This window comes from Panthera uncia, chromosome F1, assembly GCF_023721935.1.
Source record: "Panthera uncia isolate 11264 chromosome F1, Puncia_PCG_1.0, whole genome shotgun sequence".
Lineage (NCBI taxonomy): Eukaryota > Metazoa > Chordata > Mammalia > Carnivora > Felidae > Panthera > Panthera uncia.
In genome coordinates this window covers 21,870,719-21,884,146 of record NC_064813.1, presented here as the reverse complement: position 1 = coordinate 21,884,146, position 13,428 = coordinate 21,870,719, and the positions used below count along the sequence as shown (strand labels likewise).

The window sequence follows — 13,428 nt, the reverse complement described above, 5'->3', positions numbered from 1 at the left end:
CATCAGGGATGGTGACCGATTGGATATAGGGAGTGAAGGAGATAGAGGACTCAAGAAAGACTCCCAAATTTCTTCATGGATAGTGAGGGTGTTCAGGGAGATTGGATTCACTGATAGGGTGTACTGAAGGAAGAACAGGTGTGAAACTTTATCCTGCAGGTAAAATGAATACAAGTAATGATTTTCATCAGGGAAGCCCCAAATGAGATTTGCGGTTCAGAGAGAGTATTCTGAGGACTCTGTAGATTATGAATCCAAAGGGGAACACATTTGAAAAAAAAGGATTCCTGTAAGAAGTCTATTGAAGTAATTTTGGCAAGAGGAGTGAGGGTTTGAAATCAGCAGTGACCTTAAAGATAGAGGAAGATACAGATATGTGATGAACATATGGCACTATATGATTGATTGGATGTGGAGGTCAGGAGTAAGGGAGGGAAACATAAGAAAAATGGATGAAGCATGACACCTTAACTGAGGGAATAAAGGAAACACAAGAGAATTGTGGGAAGCACAGAATGATACATTTGGACAGTGGGGACATTTTGAGTTTTAGATCCCTAGGTCACATTGAGGTAGAAATGTCTGGCAGCTAGAAATTTGTGTCCTATTTAAAAAAGGGATCCGGAAAGATAGCAGTTCACCAATGTAGTTGGTTGATGATGCCTCAGGAGAGTTTGATATTGCTTAAGGAAAGCCTCTGATAATGCATTTATGTTTCTAATAGAACCACCTACACTGGAAGATCTAGAACCTCCATATAACACTCCATTCCAAGAAAGAGTGGCCAACCAACGCATTGCATTTCCATGTCCTGCAAAAGGTATGTAGTATTTGGACATATGGGCACTGGCATAAAGTTATATCAGATTTCTCTATTGAACCCAAAACATCATTATAAAAAGATCCATTTGTTGGCCCTTGCTATAACATTTGGGCATAATGACAATCCCTCTTTTGTTTTATTTTTTTAATCTCTCTTTTAAATAACAGCTCATTGAATAGGTATTTTTCCCCAACATATACTTTATTTGCTTCAGTGGAAGGACCTGTTATTCCAAACTTGTCTTATCTAGTATCTTTCCCATTTAGTTCATGCTACTTCCTGTTACTTCTGACAGGATTTGTCTTTAAAATGTGGGAGCCAGAGGAGTGTCTTGGTGGCTCAGTTGGTTAAGTGTCCAACTTTGGCTCAGGTCATGATCTCATGGTTCATGGGTTCAAGCCCCACATTGGACTCTGTGCTGACAGCTCAGAGCCTGAAGCCTGTTTTGGATTCTGTGTCTCACTCTCTCTCTGCCCCTCCCTTGCTTGCACTCTGTCTCTCTCTCTTTCAAAAATAAAAATAAACATTAAAAATTTTTAAAAATAATAAAGTAGCTAGATACCATATCATTATCTTTTGCAACAAATTTCATTTTGGCCATGATTGGTCTACCATTTACCATTTAGAAGTTAAAGATAATACTTCTTTTGCTTGTTCATTTAGTTTTTCATTTTTTAGCTTCACAAATATCCACTAAGTCTGAAACCCATAAAGGAATGAGCGGGATGTAAAGAAATGAGGAAATGATTATACGCCTTTTTTCTTTGGCAACATAGACAACTGCAGACCATCAGTTCACCTTCTCTTTCTCATCAGTCAGCCTTTTACTATCAGCACAACAAAATAGGCCAATCTTTTTGTTTTATTTTTTCTCATAAATACAACTTTCACAGTTACTTTTGTAAGTCCTTTAGCATTAATGACACATTTTATAGATTCTGCCATTCTTTTGTTCTTGTCTTGGATTATATGCCATTATTTTAATATTTTTATTACCCATTAATGTAAGATTATTAATAATGTGTAATCATATTAATTTAATGTTCTTTTTTATATTTTTATAGATATTAAGTAAATTTTAAAAGTACTTAGAATAGTACCTGATACCTTGTTTGTTAAATAAATATATTCTTAATACAGAATTAATGTTTGTCTATTACCAATATGTGCTTTGGGCTCAATTATGTACTTCAGAATGGTTTTATCAGTTTTACTCATGAGCACATCACTTCCATTTACCCTTTTGTCATAAATAAATCTAGGAAATCAGTCCTATCTGCTTTCCCAACTTTCTTTTCAATATAAGAAGTCAAGAATTGTTCTACTGTCCTATGTTTAGCAGCATGAGATCATCAGATATGTGTAGATAGTAGATTGCTCATCTCTACTATGTCAGGCCTATTTAAAATGTGAATTATAGGGGCGCCTGGGTGGCTCAGTTGGTTAAGCATCCGACTTCAGTTCAGGTCATGAACTCATGTTTCATGAGTTTGAGCCCCGTGTTGGGCTCTGTGCTGACAGCTTGGAGCCTGGAGCCTGTTTTGGATTCTGTGCCTCCCTCTTTCTCTGTTCCTCCTCCACTTGAGCTCGCTCTCACTCTCTCTCTCTCTCTTTCTAAAAAATAAAGATCAAAAAAAAATTTTTAGGGGTGCCTGGGTGGCTCAGTTGGTTAAGTGTCCGACTTCAGCTCAGGTCATGATCTCATGGTTCGTGGGTTAAATTTTTTTAAATGTGAAATTATAAAGCATCGCTTCTGGGTATCATCTATGCATTCTATTTGGTTGGGCAATTTTTATGTTGTATTCCTGTGATAGTCTCTTGCTTTCTGTTCTTCATTTGTTTTCATCCCTGAACTCTCCCATTTGATTAATATAGTTTTTTTCCCCACTAGTGATCATGAACTTACTCAAGAAAGTGTTTTGGTTTGCTTACTGTCTTCTGAATATCTTGATATAAACAACTTGCTCAAACTCTACACTAGAGACCATAGGTCTCTTAAGACTGATCAGGAATTAGAGGCCTTAAATACCAATCTCTTTGCTATTTCATGCCAGGAGAAATATCTTGAAAGTAGCATAGTGCCTTAGTGTACAAATTATAGTCATAACAAAATTTTTATTTCTCCTAAATATATTTGATATGTTGTAATGATTCCTAATTTTATTTAAAATGTCACAAAGCTTTGTTTTCTTATTTAGGTACCCCCAAACCAACCATCAAATGGATATGGAATGGTAGAGAGCTGACAGGCAGAGAGCCTGGGATTTCTATCTTGGAAGATGGTGCATTGTTGGTCATTGCTTCTGTTACACCCTTTGACAGTGGGGAGTACATCTGTGTGGCAGTCAATGAAGCTGGAACCACAGAAAAAAAATATAACCTCAAAGTCCATGGTAAACATAGAAAAATCATACAATTGAATATGTGACATTTTCAAATTCTTATATATGTTATTCTCTTAACGTATTATTATTTAATATTAATGTGAATAGAATGTTATCAAACAGAAAACTGAAAATCTGATTGCACTGATTAATTGATTGATGGATTGATTTAAAATTTCATGACATTTTTTTATTGTGACTTTATTCAAAATTCAAATGGTAAAATAGTCAGAAGCCTCATGGCCTAAGCTATCTACTTATCCTCCCTAGGGGCAAAGAAATTTATTAGCTTTGTATGCATGTATGAGTATGTGTGTGTGTGTGTGTATTTTCCCAGAGATATTTTATGCATAACAAAATATGAATATATATTTTATTCTGTTTTTTTTTTTGTATAAAAAGGTAAACATATAGGAGAATACTGTATACATGGCTCTACACTTGTCTATTTTACTAACATATCTATCTTGGGGATTATTCAATATTCCTAACCCTTATTTATATCTACATAGCATCCCACCATATGACTGTGCCATGATTTCCTTAACCTTCATCTATTAATGATGAACATATAGGTGCAACCAATTGTTTGTTAGTATAAGTAGCACTTCACTGAAATACTTGTACATTTGTCATTTTGCAGCAGTCACAAGTTATGTTCATTTTAAAATTTCATTGACCCATCTGAGTGGCTCAGTCAGTTGAGTGTCTAACTCTTGATTTCAACTCTGATCATGATACCAGGGTCATGGGATCAAGCCTTGCATTAGGCTCCACATGGAAACTGCTTGAGATTCTCTCTCTCTCTCTCTCTCTCTCTCTCTCTCTCTCTCTCTCTCTCCCTCTCTCTCTCCCTCTCTCTCTCTCTCTCTCCTGCCCCCCCCCTTGGCCTCTCTCCCCTGCTCACACACTGTCTCTAGAATACATACATACGTAGCAATTTCATGGATATTGGCTTTCATAGACATGGGGCAGTATACACTTCCATCAGCGAAGTAGTGAGTCCCACATGACTTCATTAAGACCCTAGCAGTTTGCATTTTCAGTGGTATGTGGACTAACTAGGTTTTCCCTAAATGTATCCTAAGTTTTATCTTCACTATAAAACTCTGAACTGACAGAGTAAAAATTTAATAAGGGTTACTATATATTGGTTGAGATATTTCACTTTATGTTAAGGCATGTGCTTAAATTATGACCAGCCTTTCTTAGCTATCACGTATCTCAGAATTTGCTTTCTAAAGGCCTGTGTAAAGAAACTTTATAAATAATATTTGTTATAAAATTGTCTAGCCATGGCTTCTCTCTTTTTGCAGTTCCTCCAGTAATTAAAGATAAAGAACAAGTAACAAATGTATCTGTGTTGGTCAATCACCTGGCCAATCTCTTTTGTGAAGTTGAAGGTACTCCTTCTCCTGTCATTATGTGGTACAAAGATGACGTCCAGGTAAATGAAGACATCAAAATATGCATAACTCATTGCATCCGTCTCTGAAATAAACCATTCAGATGTGACTTTCTCATTAATAGTGATATAAAACTTTTACATCAATTCTTAATTATGCATTTGTATTAGGATTGGAAATAACACTGACCATTTTGGCCTTTGAAGGTGACTGAAAGCAGCAGTATTCAGATCACGAACAATGGAAAGATATTAAAGCTCTTTAGAGCCACTCCAGAGGATGCAGGAAGATATTCCTGCAAAGCAGTTAATATTGCAGGCACTTCTCAGAAGTATTTTAACATCGATGTGCTAGGTAAGGGAAATGGTCTTTTAAAAAAACTACAGTTTTCAGGAACACCTGGGTGGCTCAGTGGGTTAAGAGTCTGACTCTTGCTTTTGGCTCAGGTCATGATCTCACGGTTCATGAGTTCGAGTTGTGCACTGGGCTCTGCGCTGATAGTGCCAAGCCAGCTTAAGATTCTCTCTTTCCTTCTCTCTCTGCCCCTCCCTTGCTTGTGCTCGCTGTCTCTCGCTCAAAATAAATAAATAAACTTAAAAAAATACTACAGTTTTCAGATGCATTTCTTATAATTGGATGGAGCTGACAGTGTGAAAGAGCAAAGAGATTAGAAAGAAATTGATAAGAGAAATGTAATTTGTTTTGGTCTGCCATTATTTTGTCTTTGATTTGGTAAACCAGAGTCATATGCTATAGAATGTTTTAAGCTATTGATTATCATACAGAGATGTCTGTGGATGTCTGGTACTGTATTACACATAAAATAGTAAATTACTGCTCTTGTCAATTTCTCCTGCTAGGCAGGCAGGAAATTCTCTGGGAAATAACTATACAGGACGATGCAGAGTAAAACTCATTAATGTCGTCGACATCCGAAGCTGCTAGGTTGTAACTGGAACTGGAGGAGATAGCAAATGCTCCTTTCCCTGCATTCTAATTAACTCATAACTAAATCATCTCTGCCCTGATTCTAATTGAGAGGGGAAAATTCTGAGTGCGGGTAGAGGAATTGGGATATAAATTGGGTTATGAGGCATTTATAAAATTTTAATGGTAATCATAAATTTAAAGTTTTGTAATTTTAGCTTGTGAAATTGTATTTTCCAATTAAAGTTTACTTTGTGATAAAATGAATTCCTCCCTTTTCAGTGTTTTGTTCATCAAAATGGGCATATGTTTGTCAGTCTGGGGTGGAAATGAAGTCTGGGAATGATGCTGCATTCAAATTGCCATTTTTAAACTGCTTTAGCATGAAAATAACCCTCTCATTAGTCTTCTCAGAGCCTGAAGTACTTTGCATTTCCTCTACCAAATTTATCCTTATATGTAAGCACAGACTATAACAAACACACTAAGTAATCTTTCCTATCATTAGTCTCATTGCTGTTATTTCTCTCAGCACTCATTTACTTTAAATTCTATGTGCTGATGACTCCCCAAATTTTTATTTCCAGCTCAGACTTCTCTGGATCTTAGAATATATATCTTGTCTTCTCCACAGTGTCTTGAATGTCTTAGTGGCATATCAAACAGAAAGGTCAATGAGTATCTGTTCTGCTCATCTTCAGCGATGCCCATCACAGCACCCCATCCACCAGCTTGCCTCTGCTAGAACCTGGCACTCATCCTTTCTCCCTCCTCCTCCCCAACTTAATAAATCTACCTACATCCTGTTAAGTCTACTTCCTAATCCAATGTTAAACTATCTACTTCCTTTCATTTTTAACTGTGAAAGTGTCATCATTTATAAGCCGAATTAAAGTAGCCTCTGAACTGCTCCGCTTCCTCCACTCTTTGCCGCTGAAATCCAGTCTTCATTCCCTAGCCAATGTGATCTCCGAACACAAATCTGATCACACCCCTTCTCTATCGAGAGAGCTACTTTGGTGGCTGGTCACTGCTCTGAAGATGAAGACCAAACATCTTAACATGATATGAAGGGAGACGATTTCAAAGTCCAGGAAGTGTACAGGAATTCTTCAATATTTTGATAATTCTGAGAATAAAAACTAGCATAGTCTTTTTCATAGTATGTCCCCTATCCAGGCGTAGCCTAGGGGCCCTTTAAAAGAAACAAGGGTAATATACATTAAATAGCACTATGTTGTAATATGTCAGTTTTGAACCTTATAAGATTAATATTCATTATGTCATTCATTTTCTAAAATGTACAGCAGTAGTAAATTGCATTTTATGAGCTTCACGGCTCACTTATATTCCAAACTCTTTTTGCCTATGGGTTTACTTCTCCTCAAAATGAATTAGTTCTAATCAACCATAATTCTTGCAGGTAATTGTCCTGCTAGCAATTTTTTTATGAATGTGTTCCAATATTTAAATTTAACATTTGGGTGGGTCTACAGATGCAATATGAAGGTATTTTATGTGATATTTTATTTGTAATATTAAAATCTTACTGAAATACTATAGAAATCATTAATAATCTGCTTTCCTTCCCCCCATTCGTTTTTGCTAAATCATAGATTTTCATGATAAAATGTCTTTGTTCAAGTTCCTCCCACCATAATAGGTGCCAGCTCCCCAAATGAAGTCTCTGTTGTCCTCAACCATGACACCACTCTCGAATGCCAAGTCAAAGGCACTCCCTTCCCCGTTATTCACTGGTTCAAAGATGGCAAGTGAGTACCATGTCTCTATTTGTTGCACGGGTCCAGTTGATAGAAAATAGATGTGGAAATCCATGTGGATTTTCTCCCTTTTAATTATTTTAACCACATAAATATTATTAAATGAACATGAAGGAAAACAATATTGTTGAACGATGTTCTCAGAGTCTTGTAATACCTTTCATTCTTGTGATTTATAAGAGTATAAATGCTGGGAATTTATTTTAGAAACATAGAGGAACTCAAGTTTATTGGACACTAAATATTCTGCCCATAGGCTCAGAATAAAAAATGAAAAATGCAAGATCCAAATGCAGAGAAAACTTTGCTTTTACATGAGATTGTTTGAATTATGAGAAAAGAAAATTTATGACAATAAGATGAATACTCAAGCTAGCTCTATAAATGGACAAAAGGAAACAATCACAAAAGAGCAATTAGATATTTCCCAGACTTCAAGTTCAAGGGCTACTGAGGTATGCTTACACTGATATGGCAGTATTGATTCATATTGTTCGTGAGAGCTTATTTCTCACAGCCTAGTCTCAATTTGAGTATCATTATGGTTTCTGAGAGCAGGTGTCTAAGGCTTAAGTAGCAAAGAGTAAAGATTTGCACTGAATAAAATAAAGGGTTGTATGCAAACTTTTAATAAATCAGTAAAATTGGCAACATAGAAAAATGTATGGAGGATATAACCAGGCAATTTAAAAATATTCAGTTAAGCAATAGCTGTATTAAACGATACTCTAGAGAGTATGCTGAGTGAAGTAAGTCAGGGAAAGACTATACCATATGATTTCATGCATATGTGGAACTTAAGAAACAAAACAAATGAGGGGCGCTTGGGTGGCTCAGGCCATTAAATGTCCGACTTCAGCTCAGGTCATGATCTCATAGCTCGTGAGTTTGAGCCCTGCGTTGGGCTCTATGCTGACAGCTCAGAGTCAGGAGCCTGCTTTGGATTTTGTGTCTTCCTCTCTCTTTGTCCCTCCCCCACTCACAGTCTGTCTCTCTCTCAAAAATTAATAAACATTAAAAAAAAAGAAACAAAACAGGTGAGCAGAGCGGGGAAAAAGAGAGGCAAACCATAAGGCAGACTCTTAACAATAGAGAACAAACTGAAGGTTGCTGGAGGGGAGATGGGCAGGAGGATGGGTTAAATGGTGATGGGTATGGAGGAGGGCACTTTTGATGAGCACTGGGTGTTGTATGTAAGTGCTGAATCCATAAATCCTACACATGAAACAAATATTACACTGTATATTAACTAACTGGAGTTTAAATTAAAACTTGGAAGAAAAAAAGATGCTCACTGTCAATAATTTGGAGAATGTAAACAAGAAAACATGAATTTTGCTTTTCACAGGTCAGATTGGCAAAACAAATAAATAAAGGTTCAAACAATGCCAAATGTTGGCGAGAGTGTGGTAAATAGATTAGTACTCTGAAAGGCAATTTGTTGATATCTATTCAAGTTTGAAGGCCCATATGCTGTAATGTAGCAAATACACTTTCAGGTTCTAGGAGAGGGAAACATTCATGCACATCCACATGAGAGCAGGTACGACAATAGGTAATATTCCCTGCAACACTGTGGTGGCAGAAAAGTGGAAACTGCTTAATATTTAATATTAGGAGATGAGTAGATAACTTACAGCATAGTCATATTTTGAAACACTGTGCAGCAATTAAAAAGAGTAAGATCAAGCTATAGATATCAAAAATATCTCTACAGCTATTGTCAGGTAAAAAGAGAAAGTAGAAAGAACAAAGCAATACCATTTACATGTAAGAACTAGATTCTTTTGGGAAGACATTTAAGCGTGAAAATGTTTAGAAAAAAAAAAACGTGAAAAAATGCAAACCAAACTTACAAAGGTGAGATGTCTAGAGAGAAGACTCACATTAGGGGTAATAAATCAAGCAGACCTTTTCTTATTATAATACTTCCTTTTTTGTTTATTAAAATTTTCATATTCCTTGCATAATTAATCAATAAAAGTTTTAAAGTTACTTAAATTTGAGTAACATTATCAAGTATTCACTTTTTAAAAACAGTTAAAATGCATTAAACTAAGGTACTTTATTCTCTCAGCTTTTGAGAGCTTCCTACAAAGTGACATGCCAAGAAATCGTAAAGGATGCTACCACAGAACATTAAATGTGTTTCCATTTAATTCTGTAGTCTGATGAGGCTTCTAATCCAGCAGTGCATCTAGTTATTTATTATGGGCTAAGTCACTGCAGATTTTTTAAAAACTAGCTATGGGTCTTCCTGAAAGAAGATCAGTGGATTTTAAAGGTATGAATTTTAGGGGGTGCCTGGGTGGCTCAGTTGTTTAAGCATCCGACTTTGACTCAGGTCATGATCTCCTGGTTTGTGGGTTCAAACCCTGCATTGGGCTCTGTTCTGACAGCTCAGAGCCTGGAGCCTGCTTCAGATTCTGTCTCTACCTGTCTCTCTGCCCCTCCCCCACTCTCTCTCTCTCTCTCTTTCTCTCTCTCTCTCTCTCTCTCTCTCTCTTTCTGTCTCTCTCAAAAATAAATATACATTAAAAAAAGGTATGAATCTTAGGATATTATAGACTTTACGTGATGTTTCAATTATTACATAAAGCTGCTGCCAGTTATGTAAAGTGAGCATTGTATAGTATTCAATAAATGACTGTATAGTAGGAAAAGACTTCCTTAACAACTATATACGAGTTGCTTTTGACATAAATATATTTAAGTACTTGTGATTATAAAAACGTTCATATTTACTACAGTATCTACTTTTTAGAAAAGCTGGCAGGATCATTGCCTTTAATAAGTAATAACCATTCTATTGTGAATGCTTTTCCAGGTATTATAATGATATTGGTTTAAAACTAATATTCCTTGGCCTCAAGCTCCTATACTCTTAGTTTTACTTTACTAAATGATGATAGAAATTTTGGCTATGAAAACAAATAAAAAAGATGAAGAAGAAAAAGGAGGAGGAGAAGGAGGGGGAGGAATGGAAGAAACAATGAAACACTACCAGGTTTCTATTAATACTTAACAAATAAGTTTGAAATGAGGGAACTTTTCATCTCAAAGTAATCATTATCTAACTTTCATTAATGAAAATAATGAATAATAATGCTTTAATTCCATTTTTCTGAATAAGAGTACTAATATCATTGTTTATTTTTTTTAGATTCATAGAGAAAAAAACTTTGTTTCATATTTTTAATCTCCTAGGACTTAATGATTTTTGTTGTTATTAATAAGAGAGGAAACATAGGAAAATAAAAATGGACCCATGGAATGAAATTTATTTTTTCTAGGCCTTTATTTTTGGGAGATCCTAATATTGAACTTCTAGACAGAGGACAAGTTTTACATTTAAAGAATGCACGAAGAAGTGACAAGGGTCGCTACCAGTGTGCTGTATCTAATGCAGCTGGCAAACAAGCCAAGGACATAAAACTGACGGTCTATAGTAAGTGTGATTTTCGTATGCTTGTTTTGTTATTATCAATTCCCACTATTATTGAAAATCAGGGTTTAATGTTAACTGTTCTTTTATTCAATGCTGAATAATTTGGACTGCAACTTACATTAGAGGAAAGATCCTAGTTTCTGTGTTCTAGACTAGAACATTGCATCCAATTTTAATGTATTTTGTCATTACATCTGGATTTCTTTGAGAGGTCTAGTGATTTTCCAATGATGTCACTCAAGACATCTGTCGTTTCCTGATTGATTAGTATATAATAAGTCAAATGTCTAAATCCTTAAAAGACTTTAAAAAGAAAACCCAGAAACCTCTAAAAAGAACTGAGATACATGAATTGAATGAAGCCAATGGTATGCAAACCATTCAGTTGTTCTGTTTTCAAACCATCTTGGTCTTTATTCTGACCACAGGGTGATATTTTAAATGCCTTATGTTTGTGCCACCATTTTCTTCCAGCTAAGTCCCTACCAGAGGATTCAGCCCTCATTTCACTAAAAATCTCAATATTCCCTGAGGCAAGTGAATTCCAAGGTCATTTAATATTTTTTACACACATAAACATTAGGTTGCAGGCACAGCAAATTACCCAGTAATTCAATAGGCCAGTCATGCTTATTACTGTACTGATTTCTGTCTCTCCACAGTGTATGACACTCAAAAGTATAGATACTTCAGGAATATCACCTCTTTACAGGATCTTCCCAAGCCAGTCAGTCATGCAGTCACTATTATATTGTCCAAGTTTATTTTCTTCATAATACATATCACTGTCTGATAGGTTATTGCTTAATTATGGATTTATTTACCTATCTGCTACACTTCGTAAGAGGAAAGCTACACTTCGTAAGAGCAGGGCCTAGTTTTGCATGTTCCCTATTTTAATGTCTGATACGTGGTAGCTCTCAAGAAATGTTTGCTAATAAATGAATGAATGGTCTAGTGATATACTGTCCAATATGGTAACCATTAGCCACATGAAGCTGTTGAGCACTGGAAATATGGCTAGTTCAAAATGAGATAAGCTGTTAAGTATAAAATATAGGTCAGATAGCAAAGACTTAATTTGAAAATATAATGTAAGATATCTAATTGATAATTTTACATTGATTATATCTAAAATGATTATATATATAATATATTATATATAATATTAAGTATATATTTATATATAAATAGCTAAATTATATATTATATATATTATATTTAATATATAAATAATATATAAATATTTTTATATATTTTAGTATATTATTTGTGTATATTTTAATATTATCAATATTTATATATATTTAATATATAAATAATATATTTATATATTATATATATAATAGTTTAATATATTATTAAAACTAATTTCCTCTGTTTTTAATTCTTTTGGTGTGGCTACTAGAAAAATTTTTATTATGTAGATGGTTAGCATTATATTTCTATTGGACAGCACTGATCTAATCATTGCTAAGAACTTGGGCTTCTGGGACAGGCGGACTTGGGTTGAGATCCAATTTCCGTCACTCACTAGCATTATGACTTTGGACAAATTGCCTACCCTCTGATCTTCAGTTTCCTCATCTGTAAAATGGGGATAATAATAGCACCTATTTAATAGTGTTATTGTGAGGATCAAAAGCTAGATACCTTACTGGGTCACCTGGCTTATACTGAGAGTTTAATAATGTTATTCATTTTTCATTATTTCCTTAGTGATTGTATTGGCTTACTAGCTTGACTTCTATATAACTTCACTGGATTGCAAATTTCCCTTTTTCAATGTTAGTGTCTTTATATAAAGTTTGAGTAGCTCTCTTGAATCAAAGAGATTTTATTTAATGCATGCTTTTAAATAATTTCTACCTATAAATAGAAGCCTTGGAAGAATCTAATCATGAAAAGACATGTCCTCCAAAAAAAAAAAAAAAAGAGTAACATTACTGAAAGATTGCCGGTCATGAATCCAAGTTAAACATAAGTATTATTGCCACCATTGGCCTCTTACCAGAACCAGACATTCAAATAATAGGTGCAAAATTTCCCCTAAGCTTTTGAGTGGTCTTCTCTACATTGTTGTATCGTTGCCAGTGTCTATGATGCATACATTTTGGTGATTCTGTAAGACACCTATTTCCCAAGGACTTGGGTTCTTTTATTTCAGATCGTCTTGTGCAGCCTATATAATGCCTTCAGGCACCCAGAAGAGAGGGATCTATAATGATTAAAATTTCTAGGATTGTCTGAGATTAAAGGTATTATGACATTGTGAAGTTTTGATTATTATAACTCAGGAAATAATGCATCTCCTTTCTAGTATGCTTGGCTGCACCTCCAAGTGGGTAACCTTAAGCTTATTTTATTTCACTTATGAAAATGCTTTTTATTCCTAAGAATGAATGAAACAGATGCCATAGTTGGGCTAACTGTCAGGAAAATTTATGTAGATTTCAGATTGAGAATGTGTTTTGTATGACATTTGATTCATTTGTTTTCCTTATTTACATACCAACATGAGGACAAAACAGCTGATGCACTTGAAAGGCAGAAATGCACATTGTGCCCGAATAAGGAAAGAAATAGAGGCAGAATAAGAGTGAAAAATAAAAGATGGAGCGGGGGGGGGGGGGGGGGGGGGGGGGGGGGGGGGGGGGGG

At 35.2% G+C, this 13,428-nt stretch overlaps 1 protein-coding gene across 1 annotated transcript in view; it reads left to right on the top strand.

Annotated features, from left to right (window-relative positions):
* The window catches only part of HMCN1 (hemicentin 1), a 463,881-nt gene that overhangs the window by 250,414 nt on the left and 200,039 nt on the right, over positions 1 to 13,428 (top strand). The window contains exons 25-30 of the mRNA XM_049634070.1: positions 725 to 820; positions 3,022 to 3,216; positions 4,524 to 4,654; positions 4,820 to 4,967; positions 7,186 to 7,312; positions 10,615 to 10,769. Coding sequence (XP_049490027.1) covers positions 725 to 820; positions 3,022 to 3,216; positions 4,524 to 4,654; positions 4,820 to 4,967; positions 7,186 to 7,312; positions 10,615 to 10,769 — 852 coding nt within the window. The remainder of the gene's footprint in view (positions 1 to 724; positions 821 to 3,021; positions 3,217 to 4,523; positions 4,655 to 4,819; positions 4,968 to 7,185; positions 7,313 to 10,614; positions 10,770 to 13,428) is intronic.